This window comes from Pteronotus mesoamericanus, unplaced genomic scaffold (genome assembly GCF_021234165.1).
Source record: "Pteronotus mesoamericanus isolate MK-2021 breed Mesoamerican mustached bat unplaced genomic scaffold, CSHL_Meso_final contig_56, whole genome shotgun sequence".
Taxonomy (NCBI): Eukaryota; Metazoa; Chordata; class Mammalia; order Chiroptera; family Mormoopidae; genus Pteronotus; species Pteronotus mesoamericanus.
In genome coordinates this window covers 3,100,242-3,125,748 of record NW_026555201.1, presented here as the reverse complement: position 1 = coordinate 3,125,748, position 25,507 = coordinate 3,100,242, and the positions used below count along the sequence as shown (strand labels likewise).

The 25,507-nt window shown below is 32.4% G+C and overlaps 1 protein-coding gene across 2 annotated transcripts in view; it reads right to left on the bottom strand.

The window, feature by feature from the left end:
* Nucleotides 1-8,434: 8,434 nt before the first annotated feature.
* The window catches only part of SLC16A7 (solute carrier family 16 member 7), a 160,595-nt gene continuing 143,522 nt past the window's right edge, over nucleotides 8,435-25,507 (bottom strand). For both annotated transcript variants that reach the window (XM_054580019.1, XM_054580021.1), the window contains 3 exons: nucleotides 19,239-19,382; nucleotides 15,056-15,871; nucleotides 8,435-13,059 (listed from right to left, as the gene is read on the bottom strand). In XM_054580019.1, the coding sequence (XP_054435994.1) occupies nucleotides 12,791-13,059; nucleotides 15,056-15,871; nucleotides 19,239-19,382 (1,229 nt within the window). In that variant the 3' untranslated portion in view covers nucleotides 8,435-12,790. The remainder of the gene's footprint in view (nucleotides 13,060-15,055; nucleotides 15,872-19,238; nucleotides 19,383-25,507) is intronic.

The following is a 25,507-nucleotide window of genomic DNA, read 5'->3' as shown; positions in this document are numbered from 1 at the left end:
TTTTTATATTTTTGTTCATTTCAGTTATTTATACCCTGTATTTCTACCACCTTGTGATTTTGGACAAATCGGTGTACAGAAAACCTCTGGATAACAAAGGCAACTCATGCATCCCCACTTGACCAGGTCCCCGCTCCCCCCACAGCCTCTCCATTCACCCCCTCAACACTTGGTCTCTCTCTCTTTCTCTCAGAGAAAGTGTACAGAATAGAGACTTTTTATTCTGACATCATCAGTGTTGAATAGAGGATGAGATCCATCTTAAAGTCAACTAATAAAGATCATATATATGTATTTTATATATATATATATATATATAATATATTTTGTAGAAACAGACAAGAGTGTGGTGATAACCAGCGGTAAATGGGGTGGGGGCAGGTAGAAGAGGGTAAAGGGAAGATAAATGGTGATGGAAGGAGGCTTGACTTAGGGCGGTGAATGCACAATACAATATACAGATGATGTGTTATAAAATCATGTGCCTGAAAATTATATAAATTTATTAACCAATATTGCCCCAATAAATTCAATTAAAAAGTTAAAAAAAACTCTATATTAGAAAGTAAACTGTCTCCCCTAACAAACAGAATTGCAGGCTATAAAAATAAGTTAAAATAGAAAACTTTGTAATTAATTGCTATTTATGTGTTTCAATTATGTCTAAGTTTTTAAAATATAAAAGTTTAAATATCGCATAAGAACTTCATGAAGATTTTTGTCTCAGAAGAAAAATATTGTCACTGTTTATTACATTGCATGTGTATCAACAGAAAATTAAATATATAATACTGCCTGAGAAGTGACCAAATACTAAAATACTAATATTGGTTGATGGTATTATGGGTTATACTCATTTTTTCTTTATTTGTTATATTTAAAATTTTTATAGTATGTTTAAATTTTAGAAATTAAATAAACATTATCATAATTAATGTTAAGAAGAGAATAAAAAGATAAGCCACTGATCGGGAGAAGCTATTTCTCAAAATATGTGATAAAATACTGTTATTCAAAATATACAAAGAACTCTTTTTTTCAGCTTTACTTATTTTCTTGTATTTTTCCATTACCATTTATCCTCCTGATACTCTATTCCACCTCCACCAAACCCCACCTCCTGCTGCAATCACCACAATGTTGTGTGTCCATAAGTTCTTTCTCTTTCTTACAATTAGGAAAAAAATATATAAAAAAATGAGTCAAACAGCTTAACGGACACATCACCAAAAAAAGATACACAGATGGCAAATAAGCATATGGAAAGATACTGCACATCATACGTCGTTAGGAAAATGCAAACTAAAACAGCAGGATACCACTCTGCACCTATTAGAATGGCCAAAATCCAGAACATTGAAAACAAGAGCTGGTGAGAAAGTAAAGCACCAGAAACAATCATGCATTGCTGGTACAGCCGCTTCAGAACAGAATTTGGTAGTTTTTTACAAAACCAAATCTACTCTTATCATATGACTCAATTTCAGTCTTACACTTGGTATTTAAAACCAAGAAGTTGAAAACTTATGTCCAGACTATAGCCTAAAAGTGGATGATTTTAGCAACTTTTTCATAATTGCTAAAACATGGAAGCAACCAAGATGTCCTTCAGTAGGTGAATGGATAAACAGTACTTCCATACAATGGAATACCATTCAGCGTTAAAGAAAATAGATCTACCAAATCTTGAAAAGATATAGAGGAAACTTATGTGCATATCACTAAGTGAAAGAAGCTATATTAAAAAGTCTACATACTGTATGATTCCAATATACGGCGTTCTGGAAAAGGTAAAGTTATGGAAACAGTAAAATCAGTGGTTGTAAGGGTGGATACATGTCATTATAAGTTTGTCCAAACCCATAGAAGGCACAACACCAAGAGTGAACCCTAATGTGAACTATGGGCTTTGGGTGATAACAGTGTTTCAAATGTGTCCATGGGACAGAGCATATGCATATAAAACTGCTCTAAAAAATAAAATCTGTTAAAAAAACTTAAAGGAAGGAAAATAGACTGAGGAGTGGATTGTGGAGAACTTCCATGATACACATTATGTTCTCTTTTTGAACTGCATTCCTTCTGTGTAAATCCATTAAACCGTATACATATTAAAAAGCAAACAGTAAAAGAAGAACTACTAAACTTCGCGACAACATGGATGGAACTGGAGAGCATTATGCTAAGCGAACTAAGCCAGGGGGCGAAAGACAAATACCATATGATCTCACCTATAAGTGGAACCTAACCAACAATACAAAGATGCAAGGAAAATAAGACCAGCAACACTGAAAGGAAAAGAAACCAACAGAGACAAGAGGGAAGGAGGGAGGGGGGATGGGGGAAAAGGAAGGGAAGGGGAAAGTCAAGGAACATATAGCAAGGACTCATGGACAAAACCAAAGGGGAAGAGTTGAGGGAGGGAGGGAGGAGGCAAGGGAAAGTGGTGGGGGGTAGGCAGAGACAAATGTATTTGAAAAAATAAATTAATTAATGAAAAAAAAAGCAAATAGTAGACATTCATTTCAGCCCTTAGAAGTGGCTTGTATTTTGACTATATCTGACTTCCATTGCCATAAATTGATTATGTGCATTTAGAAAAAAGTAGTGCCCTCATATTTAAGCTGATGTTGAAAATTACCTTTTGATTAGCATACTATTTAATGGTCCTTGAAAAAAGGCAGTGAACCAGGTACAAAAATAGACAAGGGGAGGTTACGAATAGTATAGGAAATGGAGAAACCAAAGAACTTATATGTACTAGCCATGGATGTGAATTAAGTTGGGAGAGAAGCTGGAGGGAAGGGGTGTACAGAGCAGAGGGGGGTAAAAGGGAGACAAAATGGGACTATAATAACATAATCAATAAAATATACTTAGAAAAGGCAGTGTACATTTTATTTTAAAAATTTAACATGAACATTTGTCATTTTAATGTTAATTTAATAAGCTATACAGCCTTCTCTGATATATTATGTAAATATATATGCAGGTATTTTCTAAGAAACAACATAGGTCTGCAATAAAAATTAGTGAGCAGTAAGAAATAATAATTCAAATACAATAATAATAGAGTACAAAGAAAGATATACAGTGACAAGTAGCATAATTCAGGCAAAAGCAAATGTCTGAAGTTTTTGCACTCCTCCCCCTGCTCCCTGAAAAAAAGAAGAAATAAATCTCTGCAGACAAGAGCACTTATGATCAAGGTAAATATTGGAAAATAAGTAGCACCTTTGGTCAATAAAATGATTGTCAACATTTATCTTCAGGAAGCCTAAAGAGCATTTCTCATTTTGTAGAGAAAATCAAACTAGTTAATATGTACCATGTATTTAGCTGCTGCATAATTCAGCATTTGTATGAAATACTTACTGACAAAATGAAAATGAAATCTTCAAAATAAACTACCAATTTAAAGATAAAATGTTATAAATGTTTCTTTTCTATATCTTACTTTGAAAATTAGCCAGATAATTTTTCTAATAATCATTCAGCCTGCACCATAGAATAGCATAGTATTAATTTAATAATCTAACTCCATCAGTTTATCTCAATAAAGAAATTATTCTGTGGCTGGCTTTTTGCTAGGCACTCTAACTGTTGTTGCAACTAAGGTTATATCCATGTCCACAAGGAGCTCACAATCTAATAAGAAAGAGATAAACTTGAAAATATACTAAAAACTTCTGGCAAAATATATAACCCCATGAAAGAATTCAACATTTGGTTTCAAATTAATTATGTAGTGAAACTTTGAAGCTAAAACACAGATTCTTCTAAAATAGTATGTCAATATAACACTGTAGTGTAAATGAAAATTGTGTCATTTGTTTAAAAGTAAAGAAGGAGGGACATATTAAAGGGAATATAATCTTGAAATGATCAACAACAATATATCCTTGATTTAAATAAATCTACACTGTTTTTAGTTAAAGACAAAAATATGTATTGTATGAAAATGCCAGTTCTTGCCAAGTTTAGAACCTTATATATAAAATAACAGAAATATGTATTCCAAGATCAAATCACAATCATTTTAAGTACACTCAGCTGTAAGAAGGCAAAAAGTAGATTATATTTTTTGCCTATCTTATATTTTTAAATTTTAAAATGCATTTAAATTAATTATATTGATTTTTTTTCATTATTATTGATTTTTTAAAAAATAAATATGTATAGCCATGATTTGTATTATGTAAAAACAACTGACTGGATTACCTTAGGTTTTAGGCAAAGCTATCGATTTCACTGCTATAGCAACTGTAAAATGATAGACCATGTGCTAGTACAATCACTTGTTTAGTGATCAATAGAGTGGTTAGGATACCTACAGAACCAAAAAATTAACTCCATTTAAATTTTTTTCATTTAAAAATCATAAAAATACAGCTTAAGATATAATTATACTTTTAAAAATTCTACAGCTTAACCCCTAAATCCAACCCCTAAAGAATTCTAACAAATGTTAGCTAGGTGTGGCTACTGCCAAGGCATGTCTTATATCTATATTAGCAACATGTCATCATCTATAACTTTTACTCCAATAATCTTACTTTAAATACCTGCCCAAATGTAATAATGGGATGAGAAAAAATATATTTGTTAAAGTAATACAAGTAGTAAATAAAATGTTTTTTAAAGTTCCTCAAAAAATGGAGAATCATTCACTCTAGAAAATATTAATACACTAATTTAAAACATCTGGAGAGAAGTGCTTGTAAATAAAAGGTTTCGAATCAAATGTAAATTTTAGCCAATAAATGGATAGATCCTGCACTTTCATCCTCACAACAGAATGTGGGTTTTTATACCTGATCTCATTTTTATCATCATTACAAAGAAGGAACCCCGTGTCTCCCTGACATCCTCGCGGTTGCCCCGTCCCAGTGACAACACAGACTTAGGCTCTGAAGGGCAGTTTGGTTGAAACCGATGAAACGCATCACTGACTGCAAATGCATTTAGGGCCCTATTTGTGAAAGATTTTACTGTGACATATCTGTTTACCAATACTTTTATTAAAGTATGTAATTAGAGTAAAATATTCTCGATAAACTAAGCAACAAATGCTGAGTACAGATTACTGCTTTTATATTTTCAGAGAGCAAATTCCTAATAGCAACTATTCTTCCCCTTTATCAGGGATCTTTTATTTAGTAGCGATTTTTTTTTCCTGGAATGGAATCAAAAGGGAAAAATCTAGAAAGAATATGTATCTAGATAAAATGAGAAAGGAGGTAGACAGGATCCCTAAGATAAAAAACTCTGGTTTAAAGGCTGCGCGCGCACACACACACATGCACGCGCGCGCGCGCGCGCGCGCGCACACACACACACACACACTCGCGCGCCAAAAAAGAAGAAAACTCTGGTTTTACTGTTGCCAGACACCTCTTATACATTTTAGTGTTATTTAACTAGGTGAAATGGTCATTTAAAAAGCAAGCATTTTTGAGATAGATCCTATACTAATTATTTTATTAACCCATCCTCAGATACTTAGGTCAAAAAATATTGTTGGGGTATTCTTCTCAAGGTTATACAATGACAATAATTTCTTGCATATGATTTAGTAATTCAGCAAGTTTGTTTTGTGTGTTCTGTTTTGTGGCATTATACTTTTAGGAGACAAATAAGTGACTGATGTTTCTAAAACAAAATATGAACATAAGCTACGAAAAGGAATTAATGGAATATTGACACATAAATTCTATAAACATGTTATCAATGGGTATTTTTAATGATTTACATGTCGCTATAACAAGTATTGGACAAAAACATTCATCCCCCTAGTTATTATGACTAATTTACTCAGAATTATCTGTTGTGAGAATCAGTAAATATTCTTCAGCCAAATTTAAAATCAGTTTTGTAAAGTGTGATTCAGTTAAGAGAAATATATGCATTTTGGAAATAAAGGATTCCAGGTAAGTTAGGCTGTATTTCCAGTAACGTATGTATTCACTAGACAAAGTTCACCACTACAAATGGAATGGCTTATGCAGTCATTTATTCATAGGACAGAAATGTGTTTATACAAAGCCCTTAACCTGCTCTACTATTATTTTGCAAAACTGTGAATATCTACCAAACCTAACTTAGAGGGCTGAAAAGATGAAACTAATTAAATATATCTTTGATACATAAATATTTTTAATATTTAAATATATTATTTAAATATATTTTAAATAAATATATTTAAGAGAAAATACAAAACAAATCAAAATTACATATAAGGCTTAGAAAATAAACAGTTTGGCTCACATGTCCTTTCTTACTAAATCCAGAAATATTTTATACTTTACTTACAATAGCATGTTGTAGAAAAGTAAAATCAGAAATTTGTACTCTACTTTAGTGAACAGATATATAAACTGGGTCACACTTAAAACCCTTTCTTTAGATGTATATAAAAGTAAAATAACAACAAGCCTAGAATAAAAGTCTTAGAAGAATGTTTTAAAGTTTAACCCTGACATTCATGTAAGGTAAAAATTCCATTCTTCTGTTCCTCTGACCAGAACTTTTTACCAATCTATACCTAAATAGAATATTGAGTACCAGTGTTTTCATGCAAAGATTCTCTAGCTTATTTTGCCATATTTGAACTTAAAACAAAAAGGACAAAAACTTAAAAAGGACAAAGAGCTTGTCAGATGGTATGAGGAAAAATATTTGCTGAAAAGACAATGAATTTATGATCACTGAATAATCACCTGCTGAAATACTGAATATTGCACACTTTACTAATAAGTACCTATGAAGACTGAAAACCATGGAGATGATGCAAAAAATCCAGTACTAAAAATGTCCATAATTAGATAAAAAAATTCTAAAGAATTTGACCTAGACACTATGAAAAACTATTAAAAGAAATAATTTTTTTAAATTATTATACAAAAAACAAAAAAGAAAGGGGAAGGTAAAGTAGCACGGAACTGGGATGAGAGAAATAATGTGGTCTAAAAATTCCCTAAGTTCCACTAAAGTTAAAAATTCTTTTTGCAATTTTACTTTTCCTCTTAAGGCAGAGGTGTAAAATTATGACTCTCAACACTATCCCAATAATTGTCTCCTGGATTGAACATAAGTCAAATAAAATGAAAGAAAAGCAGTGGGGGACAGAAGACTGAAACTAGATCAAAGGACCATGTAGAGTAAAAACCTACAATGTACAAACTGTTGACAGAAAAATGGGAATATCAGAACAAAAAAACTGATGAGCTCAGTAAATTATTCAATTTTTAATTATCAATAGAGATTGTTTATGATTTTGATTATATAAACATTATAATTACTGATAATCGGGTCTCTCAGTTTTCTCAAACATAAGGTCATATACATGGATACGTAGAAATCAAATCTAAAAAAATGACATGAATAAAGACGATTTTTAATTTTTATCTCGATAATTTTGATGCCCTGTGGTGTTGTGAACTGCTTTGGTGAGGAATCTACTTGGTATGCTGTATCACTACAGGATGGAGGTTATGGTGTTATGCTTGATAGTAAGTTTGGTTTCTCCAAGTTGTCAGGCACTTTAAGAAAATTAGGAACATCCAGGGTAGCAAGGGCTTAGGACAGAAAGACTGGTATTTATAGATTTTTAAAAATCACATTCAAGTATATACATATCATGCATAAGGAAGACGTATGTTAATAAGAAATAGAGAATATGCACACCTTCCTTATCCAGGAAACCTTGAATCTACAGTCACACAAGTTCCTTTATTTGTAAAGATGAATGGTAACTGCCAAAAGTATATACTGTTGGCTCCAGAAATATGGTCATTGCTGTGAATCACAAATAAGACCAGCTGCAGCATGGGTGACTTTGTGAAGGATATAAGGCATTAGAAGTGCACAGTCTGAAATAAAGCTAAGGAGAACAATATTCTAAGGATGCCACAAGCCTAGGATTAGAGGGAAAAAGCAATGGCACTTGTTCATACAAATGCACAGAAGGAATGGCAATACAGATGTTCAGGGAAACTTGAAAAATGAGTAAGGATGTAGGGCCATTGCATAAAATGATGGGAACAAATATGTATTGAATAGATGCACCAAATCATTTGTATATCATAAACTTTTTAAAGTTATTTTTTTGGCAGTTAGGATAACCCTGTAAATGGGTATCATGATTCTGAAAACAATGTTTCACATTAAATACTCTTAATTCTTGAGTCATAATGAATAGCAACCAATATGGGAATTACTTATCCATAAAGAAAATAACATTTTTCTTCTAAATCCAACCTCAGGGAAAATACGTTATGCTTGAGTCATATAAATATGTCATTATTTTTATGAATAAAGCACATTAAAACAATTATGGATATTATATAATCATTAACATAATTTGGGATAATGTGCATTAACTAGAAAACCAACCAACTTGAAATTATGCATTCAGGTTATAGCAAATGCAGTCTCTAATAAAACACTATATAAATCATAATACAAACTGAAGGTAAACTTAATTGGTTTACCATGTAAGATTTAAATTTTTTGAACCTACAGTGTGTCATAGCTTTGCTTCTACAACTTCTATTAGGAGGCAGCATGGCAGTGAGCACCCTATGGGTTCTTTCTGCTTTTAGATAAACCTGAGCTTTATCTAAAACTCTGTTTGAATTCCACCACATATTACTTTTTAACTTTGGTAATTTGCTAAATTTCCTTGCATGTCTATTTTTGGTTTTGTTTCAGACATATATTATATTGGTCCAATATCAACTTCTACCTATAATTTGACTTGAATAAAAGGTATTATGTAAGCAAGATGCATAATACATAAATATTAATTCCCTTCCCTCTTTTCATTCTTTCTCCCAATTAAATTGAACCTCACAGTCATATTTTTATTTTTTTATTAAAAGTCTGAAATATTATACAAATGAGAGGTGTTATTTTAGAAAAGGTATTTTTTGGATGAAAAATAATTCCCAATTATGATTCAGGGTAACTCTACATTATATAACATCAACTTATACAAAGAGTAGACCAAAAGAAAACTCCAAAATTTATTCATAAAAATTGTGTATTTATTCTTACATGTTTAAACTTCAGTCACTTTCAAAGTACTCTCCATTTGATGCAATACACCTATCAAGATTATTTTTTCTACTGCTCAAAATGGTTTTTTGAACTTGTTGATTTTTATGCCTTTTAGTGTTTCCGCCATTTCTTTTATTTCACCTCTTCCATATCTGCAAAACGTTTCCATTTAAGGACTCTTTTCTCTGGGGAAACCAAAAAAAAGTCGCTCTCAGAAAGGTCAGGTAAATAAGGAGGGTGGAACTTAGGTGTCACACTGTTTGTGGTCAAAATCCGCTGAAGACTCAGTGCAGTGTGGACAGGTGCTCTTGTAAATCAGCCATTACATAGTGGGCAAACATGTTGCATCTTCAAAAAAATTTACTCAAGCGTAACACAGCCTCTCACAACAACATCATCTGGTAGATACACTGCTCCAGATGGGTTCCTAGAACACTTACCTAGCGGGGGAAGCCTGTACTAAAAGAGGCCCACCCTCCCAAAGATAATTATGTTTTTTGGGATCCCCCTTCGTACATCTCATGGTCTTTTCTTTTTGTTTGCTCAATATTCATGTGCAGCCAGAGGATGAGTAAAAACTACCTAGTTTTCTAAAGTCACATTCATATGTATCAAATCTAGTGATTTTATTTATTTCCTAGTGTCTGGGGAAGGGAGTAGAGATAAAGTGGTTGGAACTTGGTACTAAGGAAGTGAAAGTTATGAGCCATGTGAAGTTATATTGAGACAACATCACGTCTTCCAACATGAGGTACATAAGAACCTGACCCACTGCCTCTTAAATTTGTGCTGATTGGACCTAAAAAGGATCAGGAAAGAGGATGGGGATAACACAGGACAAGTCTACACCCAATATTCTATTCATAAATTAGTAAAGGTATATTTAAGGTTAAATGGTAAAAATATGGTGTGCTCAGTTATCACAAATGGAAAAATAAAGTAGCCATTGTTTGTGAATTATGTTGTACCCTGGTTTACAATAACCTTCCTTCCGTACAATTCCATAATGGGGGAATGGGACTTAAGAGTGTTCATAAGGTTCTATAATTTTGCTTCATGATATCTTAAACATCTAAAACCTATTGATTCTTAGGGGAAGAAATATATTCTGCACTAATACTTGCAGACACAGAAGCCAGCTATATTTCTTTCTCCTTTACATGACTACATAATAATGTTGTAGGTTGATATTCTTTGAAAGATTCTGTTAAAAAAGTTAATATTGGATATTTCAACAAGTTCAACATAGTGGGAAGAGTGAGCCAGTAGAAAAATTTATTTTACCATGGAACAGTTCTGAGTCCTGTATGTGACTTTATGTCACTGTTTCAAGAATGTTCTGATTGACTTTTCAATATTCACAGATGGGAATCTGTGTGTGTGCATATTTGTAACTTTGTGCATTGTTACGACCAGGCACAACTGTATACATCATATCATGTGCTTTTGCACAATTTCCCTCTCCTTTCTATTTTTAACAGTTTGTTATAATCAGTGTTAGAAATGAAAAGAAAATAGCCAAGGAAAATTGGAAATATTTTTTTACAAGACATTTATTGATATGTAAATAAACCTCCTTCTGTGGAGAAAGCCACTGGAATGCACCCATCACCATGTCTCTACCAGCAGGTAATAAAAAGAGCTATAGCCTAAGACCTAAAACCCTACGATCATTATTTTGCTGTTTATTCCCCTCCCCTGAGGTCTGATATCTATATTAATTTAAATGGTCATCTTCAGAGAATTTAAGACACTTTTGGAAATATTTAAGACTGGAGAGCTATTAATTTGTGGTGTTGCATTTCTTATGACAAATCAGAGTTACATATAAAAATAGCTCAGTCAAGAGTCAAGATTAGGTAAAATTAAATTTAAAAAATCAGCTGTACACTGCCACATTTCTCTGATTAATTTACCTATGGTATTGGCACATATTGTTTTGCTTAATATTTGAAAAATATAAATAACTCTTTCATATGCAAAATGTGAATGTTAAATGAAATACAGAATTTTATATAACTGCTTAAATAGTGAATAAGTTTTACAAAGCAAATCCTTAACGTTAAATATCACAAAAGCTTGGTATCCAGATACAATGTTGTAAGAAATAAGAAGAGCACCTGCCTCTATTGCAATAAAAAAGAAAGAAAAACAGCAAATTCCTTTTGCTATCTTAAGAGTGACAACATTTCAATAATCAAGCACTGAATGCTTTTTATTAATCATGATCTTAAACTTCAGATCTGTAGATGTATTTTAATATTTATAACTTTAGTCTCACTGCAAAAATTCTTTCTTGTTTAAAAGCAGAACTATCATATGCCACTGCATTCAGAAGTGACTCAGATTCCCAGATGTTTTCACATAGTTATGAAAATGAGAAACTGCTATATTAACCTGGACTGCAGCACTGCAAGCTACTTGCTATTGTGTTATATATGATCCCTACACTTCCACCAAGTCACACACAGACTCAAACCTAGAAGTTTTTTCTTTTTTTTCTTTTTAACAGTCTCCTGGTTTTGTTACATTCAAAGGCAGTAGGAAGTCAATCGGTAGTGGGCAGAATTTTCGAGTGCTGCCATTCCTATAATGAGGCATTTTCAGTGGCTAAGTAAAAACCTGTTTGTGATTTTTGGTTTTTTGCGTTTGCATTTTGGGGAAGAGAGGGGAATGAGAGACTTCGGAGGGTCCATTATAAGCATCCCCCCAGTCTTAGCTTTACTCAGATGGCTTACTCATTACAGTCAGCCTCTGATCATTCCTATGTGTTGGGAAAAACTACAGTTAGGCTTATCTGTAAGCCTGTCTACCAGGTTTCTAGTTGATTCCACTTGATGTCTCAGTATGTAAATAAATCTGATGAGTTCTGGTTAAAATTAATTCCAGGTTATTACTTTCTGGATTACTAACAAAAATCCCTTCTAAAATCAATGGACATAGCTTATTGCTTAGAGTAATTTAAGCTTTTAATATAATTTATATATTAGGTAAAAATTCTCAAAATTATTTGAGGATTCTATTCTCTAGCACCAGGCACTAATGGCCCCTCAAAGACATCATGTGCATGGATTAATCAAATCCAACAATGCTCAGAAATAATGGTTTAAAATGGAATATTTTTAAATTTTATTTTGTGCATGCAAATGCTTTTCTTTTTTTCAATAGCTAGTTGTACTTTCAAAATAAGAGCACCTCATTTTCACCCATGTTCTTATCTTTAAGATCCGCGTTGCACAGTAGTATGCAGGTATAATACACTTCACTTCTTGTTTCTCCATGATATTCCTTTTGAATGTATTTGTGTTTTGTTCTCCAGATACTGCAAGTGGAAACTCATTTTCCTTTAATTCCATTTCACACTTTAAAATCAAATAAAATGAAATGTGGAGAGGGTATTCTTACAGGATTAAACGTACTCCTAATTACTTAAACCATGGGTTCGGAATTCAAATCTCTATGATCAAGGATGTAAGTCCCTGGAAGAGTTTAAAATTATTTTAATCACCACAACCAGAGTAATGTATGGAAATAAAGCCCTTGCATTGATTCTTTAAATGCATAATCTCAAATATAACTGCCTAAATAAATTTTAAAAAGTGAACACCTGAGGAAAGTTTCATCTCCATTGTTAATTATGGAGTATTATTTCAACTAAAATCATTTCCAATATTTTGGAAAAAATACTCCTAAAAAGTCATAAACACTGAAATCAGAGATGTGATTCTTGCTATATATTAGTTTCTCTTTCTGAGGGATTACTCCCTGTTCTTGTACTTTTGACATTAACATCATGTTTGTTAGACTTGTTCAAGGGTTCAGATTCTTTGGACACAGGCTCATGCATTTTCTTCTTTGCATTTTCCAAATTCTTTTCCTTTGCAAGCAGTCTATAGTTTATAGCATTGCCAATGAGCAGCCACACACTTGATAAGAACACAATAGCTCCACAGGCAATATACATGTATTTATATTCTCCAGTTTTATCCACCAATATACCTAAGAGACAAAAAACATCTTTTAGGATAAAATAATAAAAGAGCCATGAATAATAAAATTTTTAAATAAATTCTTCTGCAATATAGTATGCACTTATTTCTTAAGTTAATATTACATGAGTTTTAATAAAAAAGTATCCCAGATTATACTTTTATATGTGTAAGTAAAGGCACATATGGGCACATGCAGTATTATATTACCAATATATTAAAGTTATTGAACATTATTTCCCTTAATAAAATTTCACAATTAAGGCAAAGTAAGTATATATGCTTTTGGGTGCAATTTCATACATACATACAGGTGTAAAGTAAGTTTTTTATATCTACACATGCAGAAATAGATATATTTATCTACTTATTTACAGCATGCCCATTGAGATTGCTTCATTCCTCTCCATGCTTCCTATCTTTTCAATAAAGAGGGAAACATTACATTCTTTAGGAAAGATCTAAAGGCTTTTATAAAGTTGATAACAGCATGTAATGTTTACTAAATTCTTTTTCTATGCCTAGCACAAGGCTAAACATTTTTATTTGCAATATCTCATTTAATCCTATGAGATCTCTCTGAAGAAATTTGACCATGGTTATGCAGCCAGGGAGGGGCAGAATCTGGTTAGTCAAGTTCTGTGTGAACCTCATATTGGTAACTGTTCTGTAAAATGGCTTCACCAAAACTTTTGGTTAAGTGTTATGTCACTTCTGTGGCTAATCACAATTTTTTAAATCTGAATCTAAATGATTAAAACACTAATCAGAAAGAAAACATTTATTCCATTTGATTTTTAAAAACATTTAAATACTGGCCTAGTGCCCTACAATCTGAAGGTATATTAACTTGTAAAAATGTTTCAGTTCATAGTTTTGCTTCTTCCTTTTGCAGGAACTTAATTCTTAACAGTAATTATCACCAAAATTGAGTGTACATAAATTCATGTTGTTTATTATATGCTAATCCTTGGTGATTCTGATATAGACCTACTTGTTTAGTCAGAATCTCTATCATTCTAACTAAAATATAGTCAGTAGCTAATATTAAATTTAGCTGTTTGTAAAATTATCTATGTGAACAAGTTTCTTTGTTTTAATTAGGTAAATAATGAAATAGGTTTATTTGAATAAATATGACACATACAAGCATAAGAAAAATAGCATAATTTTCCATTCTAAATTTAAGTCAAATATTTCTATTCACATAATGATTGTAAGACTTCAAAATACATAAAAATTAGCTCTATGGCTCTATCAGAGTTAATAGCATTTTGGGCTACCATCGCTACATACTTTCTAAATGTTTTGGAAATTTTTTATCCTCGCCAAAGAGAAATATATGATTTCCAGAACTAAAGTTTCAGTTCTTTGTGAGCACAGCAGTGAAAGGTTGGGCTGAAAAAAATTAAAATCATGCTCACCCTACCCTTTACTGCTCTACTAACAAGAGTAGCAGAAACAGCAGCAACGGTGTGAGAAGTAACTACAGTAATTCATTCAAAAGCATTCCCGGAGTGCCTACCATGTGCCAGACTCAATTTGCGGGGTGTCAGGGGCAGCAGGAGGCAGAAACAGGGTAAAAATGGAAGTACTGTCGCTAGAGGATGGGCGCTTGAAGAAGGCTCACAAATCAACTCTGTCATGCCACCACTAGTACAATGGTTTGGCAATATTAATACAATAATAAAAAAGTGACATTTTTATGAGATATTTTTAAAAGCATAAAACAACTGATGTGGGTAAAAAGGTGAAATCTATGCTAATTATCAGTTTAACTTAAATTCTTAAGTTCATATGTTCAAATTCTGAAACAAGTCTAGATCTAAATTCAACTAATTACAAAGTTTAAAAACACATAATAAAGCCTAAAATTAACACAACTACAATCTTTCAGGCTATTAGTATTTTTTTCTTACAAGGCACATTATATACTATAAAGAAAGTCTCAGTTAATGACTATTGATTTTATGCTTTTTGTTTTCCTTGATGGGAAATATTCTTACCAGCAAGAGGAGGCCCAAGAAGAACTGGGCAACACTCAACAATTGTGACGAGTCCCACGGCACTGGAAAATCTTTGAGCACCAACAAGGTCCATGAGACTTTCAAAGAGGACACTGCTAACACTTCCAAATCCAAGGCCAAAAAATACAGCATAAAGCACCAGGCTTGTGTAGTCCTCTGCCAATGGGCACAAGAGATGACACACTCCGTTGAACATAATTGCAAAACTGAAGAAGTACTGGATTCGAGGTCGAATAAGTTTGGAGTTTGCAATAAATCCTACGGAAGGCCTCGCAAACATATCAACAAAAGCCATGATAGACAACAAGAAGGCTGCAGAATACTCATCAATTCCCTTATCTTTAGCATATGGAGCCAAAAATATAACAGGGGCAAAAAATCCTAGGAACATAATGACATTTCCAGATAGGTATATCAAAAATCCCCTATGCTTGAAGAGGGAGAAATCAAAATATTTATCAATATTTTTCCATACTGATTTCTTCTGATGGCTTTTCTTCACATTTGACTCATATTCTGTTGTCCCGCTCCTATTTTTAGAGTTAGCAGGTTGTTTGGGTCCAATGGGTCTCATGAGGGACCCAGCGACACAGGCATTCAACAACATACCTCCCAAAATCATGAAACTTCCTTTCCAACCAAAAGTATTAAAAAGGAACTGATTGAAAGGAGCTAATGTACTTAAGAAAACAGGACTTCCTGTCATGGCGAGTCCATTTGCCAGGGGCCGTCTTTTATAGAAGTATTTGCCAATGATTGTTAAGGCAGGTTGAAGGTTGAAGGCTAGACCTAAACCTGCAAAGAACAAAACAAAAGGAAGAAAAAACACAAACGCATTATGCCACCCACAAAAGAAATGACTCTTCAAAATGTACATTCAGGGGTAAGGCAGAACTCAAAATGCAACAACATGTAGCAATTTTTGTTACTTATAAAATCAATAGAATGGCACATAAAAATGTTATCATAATTGGACACTTGATATGTACAACAGTTTCATATTCCTTTCACTTTAAACCACAAAAGTAAAACCAAAAACTTTACTGAATTTTAACTAATCATAGAATAATTGAAACTAAGTCAAAAATATTAGTTCTTATAATTACAGTCACTCACTCAATTCCACAAGTTTTCATCTCTTTTTATATTGATATACATATACATGGGATAGATCTTTTTTTTCTTTGTGGAAAAGACTGCATTTAAAACATGAATGCTTTCTTTTCAGAGTTGAACAGACTAAAAATTGTGTCACTTACAATCTTAGCTTTCCCCAAAGATATATCTTCAAAACCATGCAAACAATAAAAATAATAATAAATTAATGCCATTAGTTTCATGTTCTACATCCCTTACATTATATGTCTTATGAATATAGATGCACATGTGTTAGTTAAAAAATAAATATTTGGGCTTGAAACATATTCCTATTTCAGGGAGTAAAGGTTATTGTTTATATAAGTCAAAAGCTCCTGCTGTCTAGGGAACTCCTTGGCAGTGCTAAATATTGCCTTTGAAAATGAAATATTTCTTATAGTTTGCCAAGGTACTATTTAGCAATAGTAATGAATGTCTGTTTTAAAAATACATAAAATTGATTTGTATAAATTACCTCTCTTTCATCGTTAGCCTAGGTATTACTCCATATTATTTTAAGGGCTATAGAAGAATTCTCCATTTATCAGTTTATGTAAATTGAGACAGTACTGCAAAGTGGTTCAGTATTTAGATTCTGGGATGCTCAGTTATGAGTACAAATAAATATTGCAAACATTTAATACAAATTATTTTTAAAAATATTTTATTTTATTTTTTAGAGAGAGAGAAAATGGGAGAGAAAGAGGAGAGATATACTGATGTGTGAAAGAAACATCAATTAGTTGCCTCTTGCATGTGCCCCAACCAGAGACCGGGTTCGAAACCCAGGCATGAATCCTGACCGGTAATCGAACTGGAGACATTTTGCTTTTTGGGACGAAACTCAACCAACTGAGCCATGCTGGTCAGGGCAATATTTTTTATGAGTAGGAAGGTCCCTTAAAGCTGACTGGAAGAAACCAAGAATATGCTCTGGACATCAACAGGGCAGTGTGCTCTCTGATTCTACATCTGTCATACCTGTTAGATACGTATAATAAGTGTAATTACACCTAACGTACAAATAATAAAATGAGCCAGGCTATGGTCAGCAGATTGTAAGGAGAAGAACAAAAATTAAAAATCCAGAAATTGTTTTGAATTGTGCTTTGAAAGTGTGTTCTAAGTTTCTTTTTCATATGCCGTCTCCTTCCAACAACTCCATTCTGTCACCTGGAATTTTGTCTTTAGATGTTAATGAAAGGTCTCCTTGGGAGAGAGTCGATATCTACTTATTCTGGCATGGCAAAACAAACATGAGATTTGAAATTTAAAAAAAAATCTAAATCTGCCTCAACTACTTACCTATGTGTACTGCTTGGGAAAACATTTTGACTTCTTAAGCTTTAATTCCCTTGACAACAAAATTAAGAATTTGTCAAAATCACCTAAGTTCTAGAACTGTAAGGCAGTATATAATGACATTATGATTATTATTATTTGGTAATGTTTTTGAAAAGTAACACAATGTTGGACGCTCTGCAAAGTATTATATGTTAATCTTTTCATTTAATCATTCCAAGAACTCCCAAAGAATAGAGATATCATGTTCCCAATTTTAAAGACAAAGAAAATGAGGTATAAGGAAGTTAATTTACCCATGATCACACAGCTATTATGTGCTGAATCAGGTTTATAAAAAGACCTGTCTGATTTCAGATACCAAAATCTATTGGCTGATAATGACTTAAGATAAATTTCTTATAGGTGTATTTAATGGTTGACTCTAGAAGCACCAAAGGCTTCGTGACCTACAAGAATAGAAGTGAAGTTAGAATGATATTCAGGGTTGGGATAGGTTTATAATCATTTGTATGGAAAATATTTTAATTTTTAATAAAAAATAATACAATAATAAACTTTTACATGCTCATAACTGTAAATCTACTTTTGCCCCATCTGGTGTAATGCTGTTGATATTTGTAAGACAGTAATGCCAAAACCATCTTTTTCCTAATATACCTATTTGAGGGCTCAGCTTTATTTCCATGGTCAAACGTAGTATCTAGTATTCCAGCACAAAGGAAAGGGCATTCTCTCCACTGTGACAATTTGTAGATATAGTAAGATTCTCATTTACAGAAAGTGTTTTAACATATCAAAAAAAAAGAGAGTTGTCAATAGGTAGTAAAGAGAAAGATTTTACCACCAATATGTTGTAGGCTTTTTTTTTATCACATGATATATAAATGAAAGGTTAGACTGATCAAAAATCACTATAAAAGGAGAATATATTTATCTTTGTGGGGCTTAGAAAAAAGATTTCATTTCTTTATATATTGAAGTCTGATTTTTCTTAAAACTGAGTATAGATTTTCTTGATTCACTTTATTATTGAGGTTAATAAAAATAGTGTTTTCTAAATGTACATATTCAGGTCAGTTTGAGTCCAGAGATATTATACATGAGAAACAATTATAATCAAATGATAGTATATCATTCGAAAATATTCGTGTTTAGTGGCAAATAGACCTCATAGGGCTTTTAAACAGAACCCTTTAGTAAGGAAAAGAGGGATATAAATATCGAGCTCTATGTAAACAGAGCACAGAAACCAATAATTCTATTTTTAAAGCTTAGTGCATCCAGAAAATATTCTTCTGGCACCATTTTTAACCTATTATACATGATACATGAGATTATCTAAATAGTATAAGTAATGAAAAATACATTTTTTAAAAAATGAAGCTATTTATATGCCAGAAAGCCTCTGTCCATTATCTTAATTGGTTGAAAAGTAGAGGGTAAAACAGTAAAAACAGGTCAAAGCTGTATTGTTTTTGACATTTATATTATAGCACATTACGTATCTGATAAATCCTTTTTTTTCCATTACTTAAAATGATTTTGGTTGGACATTCCATAGCTAGTATTTCTATGTACTAGATAAAAATAATTTAAGATTGCATCTGATATAAAAATAAATTTCAAGGAAAAGAATAAGAATATTCTGTTGTTCGTGCTTTTTTAGAGGGCTTTCTAAGCAACATGAACGTTAAAATAATAAGCTGAAAACAAAACTTACCTCCAAGGAATCCGACAGTGAGGTAGAGCTCTATTACACTAGAACTAAAGGAGGCTGCGACCATTCCCACACAGCATAACAAACCGCCCATCATCACCACGGGCCTGCTACCATATTTATTTACCAAAATACTGCTTAAGGGACCTGAGTAGAGATGAAAGTAAGAAATATTCAGTTACCGGGTCATTTATTTTTAACATTCTTAATTTTGAAAGCTGAGAAAGCACATTTTAATGATCAAAGAAAAATAGTAGTTCACATGGAATATAAGGAAGATTTTTCAACTCTTTCCAACTAGTTTGACTGGTTATCTTTAACTAGACATATGAAAGTGCATAAAGTAATACATTAGAACTGTTTCATATATAGTTTATGACCATAATCACTCAAATTTCGATGGAAAAATTTTAAACAAGACATAGCTAAACTGTCTAAATATCTTAATAAGTGCAGGTAAATTTATGTAACAAAAATCTAGGCGTTATCTAAATGACTTGTGTGTGTTAGAATTTTATTTGTTAGCATACTGTGTACACACATACACATTGTTAAAGTTCAAAATTTTTATTAGACTTCCCTTTGATTTTTCTTTAATACCATATTTCTTTGGTTCTAAGACACTGATTGTTTCCATACCCTATTATACTCTCAACATTAGAAATAAGGGTGTCTTACGCTGATCGCTTAACAATTCGTTTTCATCAGGGTGCGGTCACAGGCCTATGAATGCTTGAACTGGATTGTTATTTCTGTGGTTTGGTTGGACCATGGCAATAACTCACATTTCAATCAAACCATTTAAGGACAATTTAAAAAGGAATATGCAATCTTCATTGTTTGAAAAATCTTCTGTTGATACATTCTGGTAGGGTCACGAAAGTACCAGCAGCAAATGTACAGAATGGATGCAGTGGTGTAGGTGGAATTACTAGAGAAAATGGTGGCTCTCTTAATTAAAATATGCTTTCTCAAGGGTGAAGAGAACAATTTCCTGTGTGAAACATGAACATCGGGGACTCAAAAACTAATTTCGAAGAGACAGATACTGACTGGAAAGAAGGTTTTGAAATGCCTTACTCAATCTATTTAATGTACATTTTCTAAATATATGTGTGTATGCATAAAATATTCAGGAGTAATTAAAATGATTAAAATAATCTGTTTAAGTATGTCTAAAAAGCTTTTTTGGTAATTATAAAATTAAAGTTATAAATATTAATAAAGTGTTGCATCTTATTTTAATGTACAGCATTTTTTTTTCTTTAATGGTGCTTTATAAAATAGTGGTACAACTTACCAACTGAAGCTTAGAATCAATGAAAAGTCCATGCTATTTTATGAAACCTGTTGAAGTGTAAATGATTTGATTTGACATTCCCTTTTTAACTTGAAATACTCCGTCTGAAACTTGGGACACTATTTTTCTTAAAATGACTTAACTAAATTTAATTCAATTTAACTCAAATCAGTTTAATGCAGCATTTCTTGAGCTCCTAGTATAAAACCAGTTGACACATGCCAAAGATAAAATAATACAAAATAATTACCAATTACTTGGATTAATAACAATGATCTTTTCTCAGTATCACTGATATTACCTATAGTATTTTCTATGTGGTGCCTCAATAATTAACAAGTTATCTGATTACAACATTTTATAACTGTTTGCCAAAAATGTATAAATTTAAATTGGAACATAGGCTATGATTCACAACTAAATTTGCAATGAATATGAAATAATTATATATAAGCATACACACACATACACATATAGATAAAACACATCAAGGCTCTTTTTTATCACTGTGATTAATTAAGGGTAGTGACTAAAGCATTCAGAGGTGTTGGCATTTGTTTTTTTGTTTGTTTTATTCTGTTTTGAGGTAGCTTGGATAATTTCTACATAGGGATTAGTCAAAATGCAGTAAGAGTTATAATTTTAACAAATTATTTTATTTTAAGTTACATATTTTAGTTAAATAATATCCTCTATGGGACATATTTACATTTCATCTATAATCTTTTTTCTGGGAAAAAAAGAGATGCTTTATAAGGGATGATTTAGAAGTAATCAAAGCCCCTTATTCCTTAATATCAAATACTTATAAAATATGCTTACTTGCTAATAGTTTTGGGTTAAAATTTAAATTGTGATATAAAATAAAATATAGTAATTTTGTAAAAAGTTACTAAATGCTTAATATGAGCTTGAGGAGGCATCTAACACAGACTTAAAACAACATCATCCATTACCTCTCTCCATCCCACAAGCAACTTAGTTTATTATTATTAACAAGAAAGATAAAATTTAAAAAAATCTCATCACAAATGATTTTTATTAAACATAAGCTAGCTTCCCAGGTGTTCCTTTTGATGAAGCACAGGTCTAATTGTATTCTGAGCTCATTCATTCATTTATTTATTCATTCAATCATTCTGGAAGTTTGTTCTCAGCAAGTGTTTTCTGAGTAATCATAATATTTAATCATGAGTTATGTCAAAAAAGAAAATTCTGTACCTGCTTATAGTTATATCTGAATCTATAAGTACAGCAGTTATTCATCAAGTTATCAAGTAGTTATAAAAAATATCATGCAAGAATAATAATGGCTTATTTCCCAAAAAATTTGCAAAAATATTATGCAATACCTAACTCAGACTTTCTACCCATTAATTTCTTCAGATCCTGCTTTCCAACCTTAGAATTTTTAGTGTCAAGTATAATGGCATATTCATGCTAACTATGAAGCTGCACAGGAGAGTTTTCTCAGAGAGCAGGGTCAGAATCTCAATACTGGCAACCATATTTCAGCTACTTCTTTGTTTTCTGAAAGCTACCTCTCTCAACTACTCTGTCTTTTATGGTTGTGGCTCTATAACGCTTAGCAAAAGAATATTTACTCAGGCTAGGAAGAACTTTTTGCAAGTTCTTGTATATTGCAGAGTTACCCACTCTCAGAACTCTTAGAGTCGGTAACACATATGCACACAACACACACAAAACATTCACCCTCCATTTCATTTGTTTGAATAGTATTTATCCATTCTATTCTAAGCCCTGTGAAGACAGCTGCCAAACATACTATTATTATTCATCAATATGTATTGTTATTACTCTTTGCAGTCAGTGTGCTAAGAATTGTATGTGCATTATTGCATATGATTTTTGTGGCAATCTGATGATATAACTGCCTAATTAGAGTTATGTAACAGTTGATAAAACTGAGGTGTGCAAAGTATTTTGATAACTTGTTCAAGATCACTTCAGTATATGTAGCAGAATATGGACATGAGCCCAGGGTCATCTGATTTTAAAACTGTGCTATTAATTACTATGTAGAAAAGAGGCAACAATAGCAGGGCTAAAACACCATCCTTACTAAGGCCTGATTGCAAGGTTGGCTTCTGGCTGGCATCTGGGAACTTGGATTTCAGAAGTATTCCCATCATCCTCCAACTGATAAGACTGGCTCAGTGTGCCTAAACTGTTTTATAAACAAAGTGTTTTATGCTGTATGTCTGCTTTCATTCTGGGAGTCTGGAATTTGGGTGTATGCCAGACAGAGAATGTCTATGTAACCAGTAATCCGACAGAAACTTGAAGCACTGAGTCTCTAATGAGCTTCCTTGTTAGACAACACTTCACACATGTCAAAATTAGTTGTTGAAGGAATTAAGCTCATTCTTTGTGATTCCCTTAAGTGAAGACCCTTGGAAGTTTACAACTGGTTTCCTCTAGACAGTGAATCATCAAACCTGGTGTAATCTTGGGGACTGTGAAAATAACTACTGTATTATATCCTACTGCTAATTTTAAGTTTGGTATATAGTACTTGTAAACAGATATTAATATATTTTTATTTTTTTCATTTATTGATGTTAGAGAGAGGGGAAGGAAGGAAAAAAAGGAGAGAAACATAGATGTGAGGGAGAAACATCAACAGTTGCCTCCTGCACCCACTCTGACTGGGGACCAAATACGCAATCCAGACATGTGCCCTGACCAGGAATGGAACTGGTGGCCTTTCAGTTTGTCGGAAGACACCCAATTGGGTCACGCCAGCAAAGGATTTGTTAATATTTTTAAAAAGATTGACATATGTATGTATGTATGTATGTATGTATGCAGACTGTTCTATTGTTTTGTATATTGTTATTCTGTTCAGTAGACACAAACTCATAGTGTTTGTTTTTATTTCTTTTGTATATTGCATGAGTACATAATAAATGCTGTGAGCAAATTTGGAGAGTATGTTATGCAATGAACATTTCATAAAATATATTTGATCAAACTAAAACCATGAATTGAAATTGACTATCAATTTTAGCTATATAAAATTTTTATGCATAGTATAAACACTAACAGAAGAAATGATAAACTGCTATAATTTATTTTTCATTTGCTTTATTTCCAATTTGTATATGTAGTATCCTGTCAAATCAAATGATAAAAAGCACTAATGCAGAACTGAGAGAAAGTTGCTTGCAATTTCAGAAATTTATCTGTGTTTACTACCATAGTATTTTTCTTACTAACAGAGACTTTCTAAATTTGAAATATATTTCAAAGAGATTGTTTTGGATTAAAAATCTGTTGCTCTTTTAAGTTGAGCAGACTATAGGCTCCTCTTCATTAACTGCTTGCTTGCCTGAGGTCTATCTGTGCACTGAAGTTGTGGTTGAAATCCACCTGGTTTCTCTCTCCCTGTGATTTCCTTCCATTTAAATTTAGCAAAAAACATGAGGGGAGAGACCCTGATAATTTGACAGCAATTACTACATTTGCTTTTTGAATGGATGAAGACATAAATGTTACCCAGGTAAATCATCAGTTAGCACATTGCTCGATGATAAGCTAATTCCAGCTCCTCAAAAGATAAATCTTTATGTCAGCTGAAGATCTCATAATGCTTTCACTCAGCATTTATACAGTATTTTAAGTATATAAATGTTTTGACTAAGTGTTTTGAGTAGCTGCAGAAATCAAGAAAGGGACTGATTTATATGGTAGGTGTACTTGGTGCATAGCAGGGACAGAGGGCGACAGGGTCCACAAACTCATATTTGCATTTGCTGTTCCTTCTGTTGAGAATGTTTTCCTCTTAATTTGTAAGTAGTTTATTTTGCACATACTCAGGTGTCTGCAGATATGTCAGCTTATTAGAGAGACTCCTCACCATTCCAATAGATGAAGCCATCAAACATTAATGAGGTGCTAAGTACTATTGTAATATATACCTATCTATCTACAGTTCATTTTCCGTATCTTCTATATTAACTGTTTTTCTTTCTTTGCATATTTTTCATTTTCATTTTAAAATAAGGAAACTGAGGTTCCAAGTAATAACTTTCAAGGATTGCTCAAACAATCTATTGTAACTCCCTATGTGAAGAGTCATTTTTTCCTCTGGGAAGAATGATTCAATATTGTTTACTTGCATGATGCTCATTCTTTAAAATAAAAATTAACATTTAATACTAAATTATAAAAAAATTATATTGGAACATCTCTGTTCTTTGTAATAATGTTTAAGAAATAAGACTGCATTTGTAGAAAGTGTTTGTTGCCTACCCAAGAGCCATGCTCTCTTCTTGTAGCTGAATCCTGACTTTTACACCTCACCTCTTTGGGGTGGGGGGCGTGGTTTGGGGGGAATCATAAGTACTACAAGCAAATCATGATAGAACCATTCCTAATACCAAATACTGGTATGAACATAAGCATTTTGTGGCAATTAAATAGGAAGGAGTTTTCTGGGGACTTCTAAGAAAGAATGTCCTCAGTCTTATAAAGCAATAAAATGCCTCAGTATGTTCTCATGACAATGTGATGATTAGAAGCGCCGTAGTCATCTATGGACAAGGAAGAGTGCTTGAAGCTTAGGCAGATATTTAAGCCCTTAACAGATCCAAGAGCCAATAAATCAACCAAGCCAAAAGTTGCCTTACAGACTTCTTGCAATCTAATATCATAACATTTCCTTATTACTTTACCAATGGACACAGGGCTTTTCCTTACTTCCAGTCTAAAATATCTCAACTAATAGAATAATAAAAATTCAATTTCTATTAAAATTTTCATAAAATGTGTTGACTATCTCACACCAAGAAGTAGTTAACACCTACTAAATACCTTTTTTCCCTTTTAAAAGTGGAAAGCCTACTTAGTTTCAAATAATTATTTCAATGTGATCTCATTAAAGAACACATAGTGATTTTGTCATTTTCCGATTTGTTATACTTAATTAAATGTTGAAATAGTTCAATCC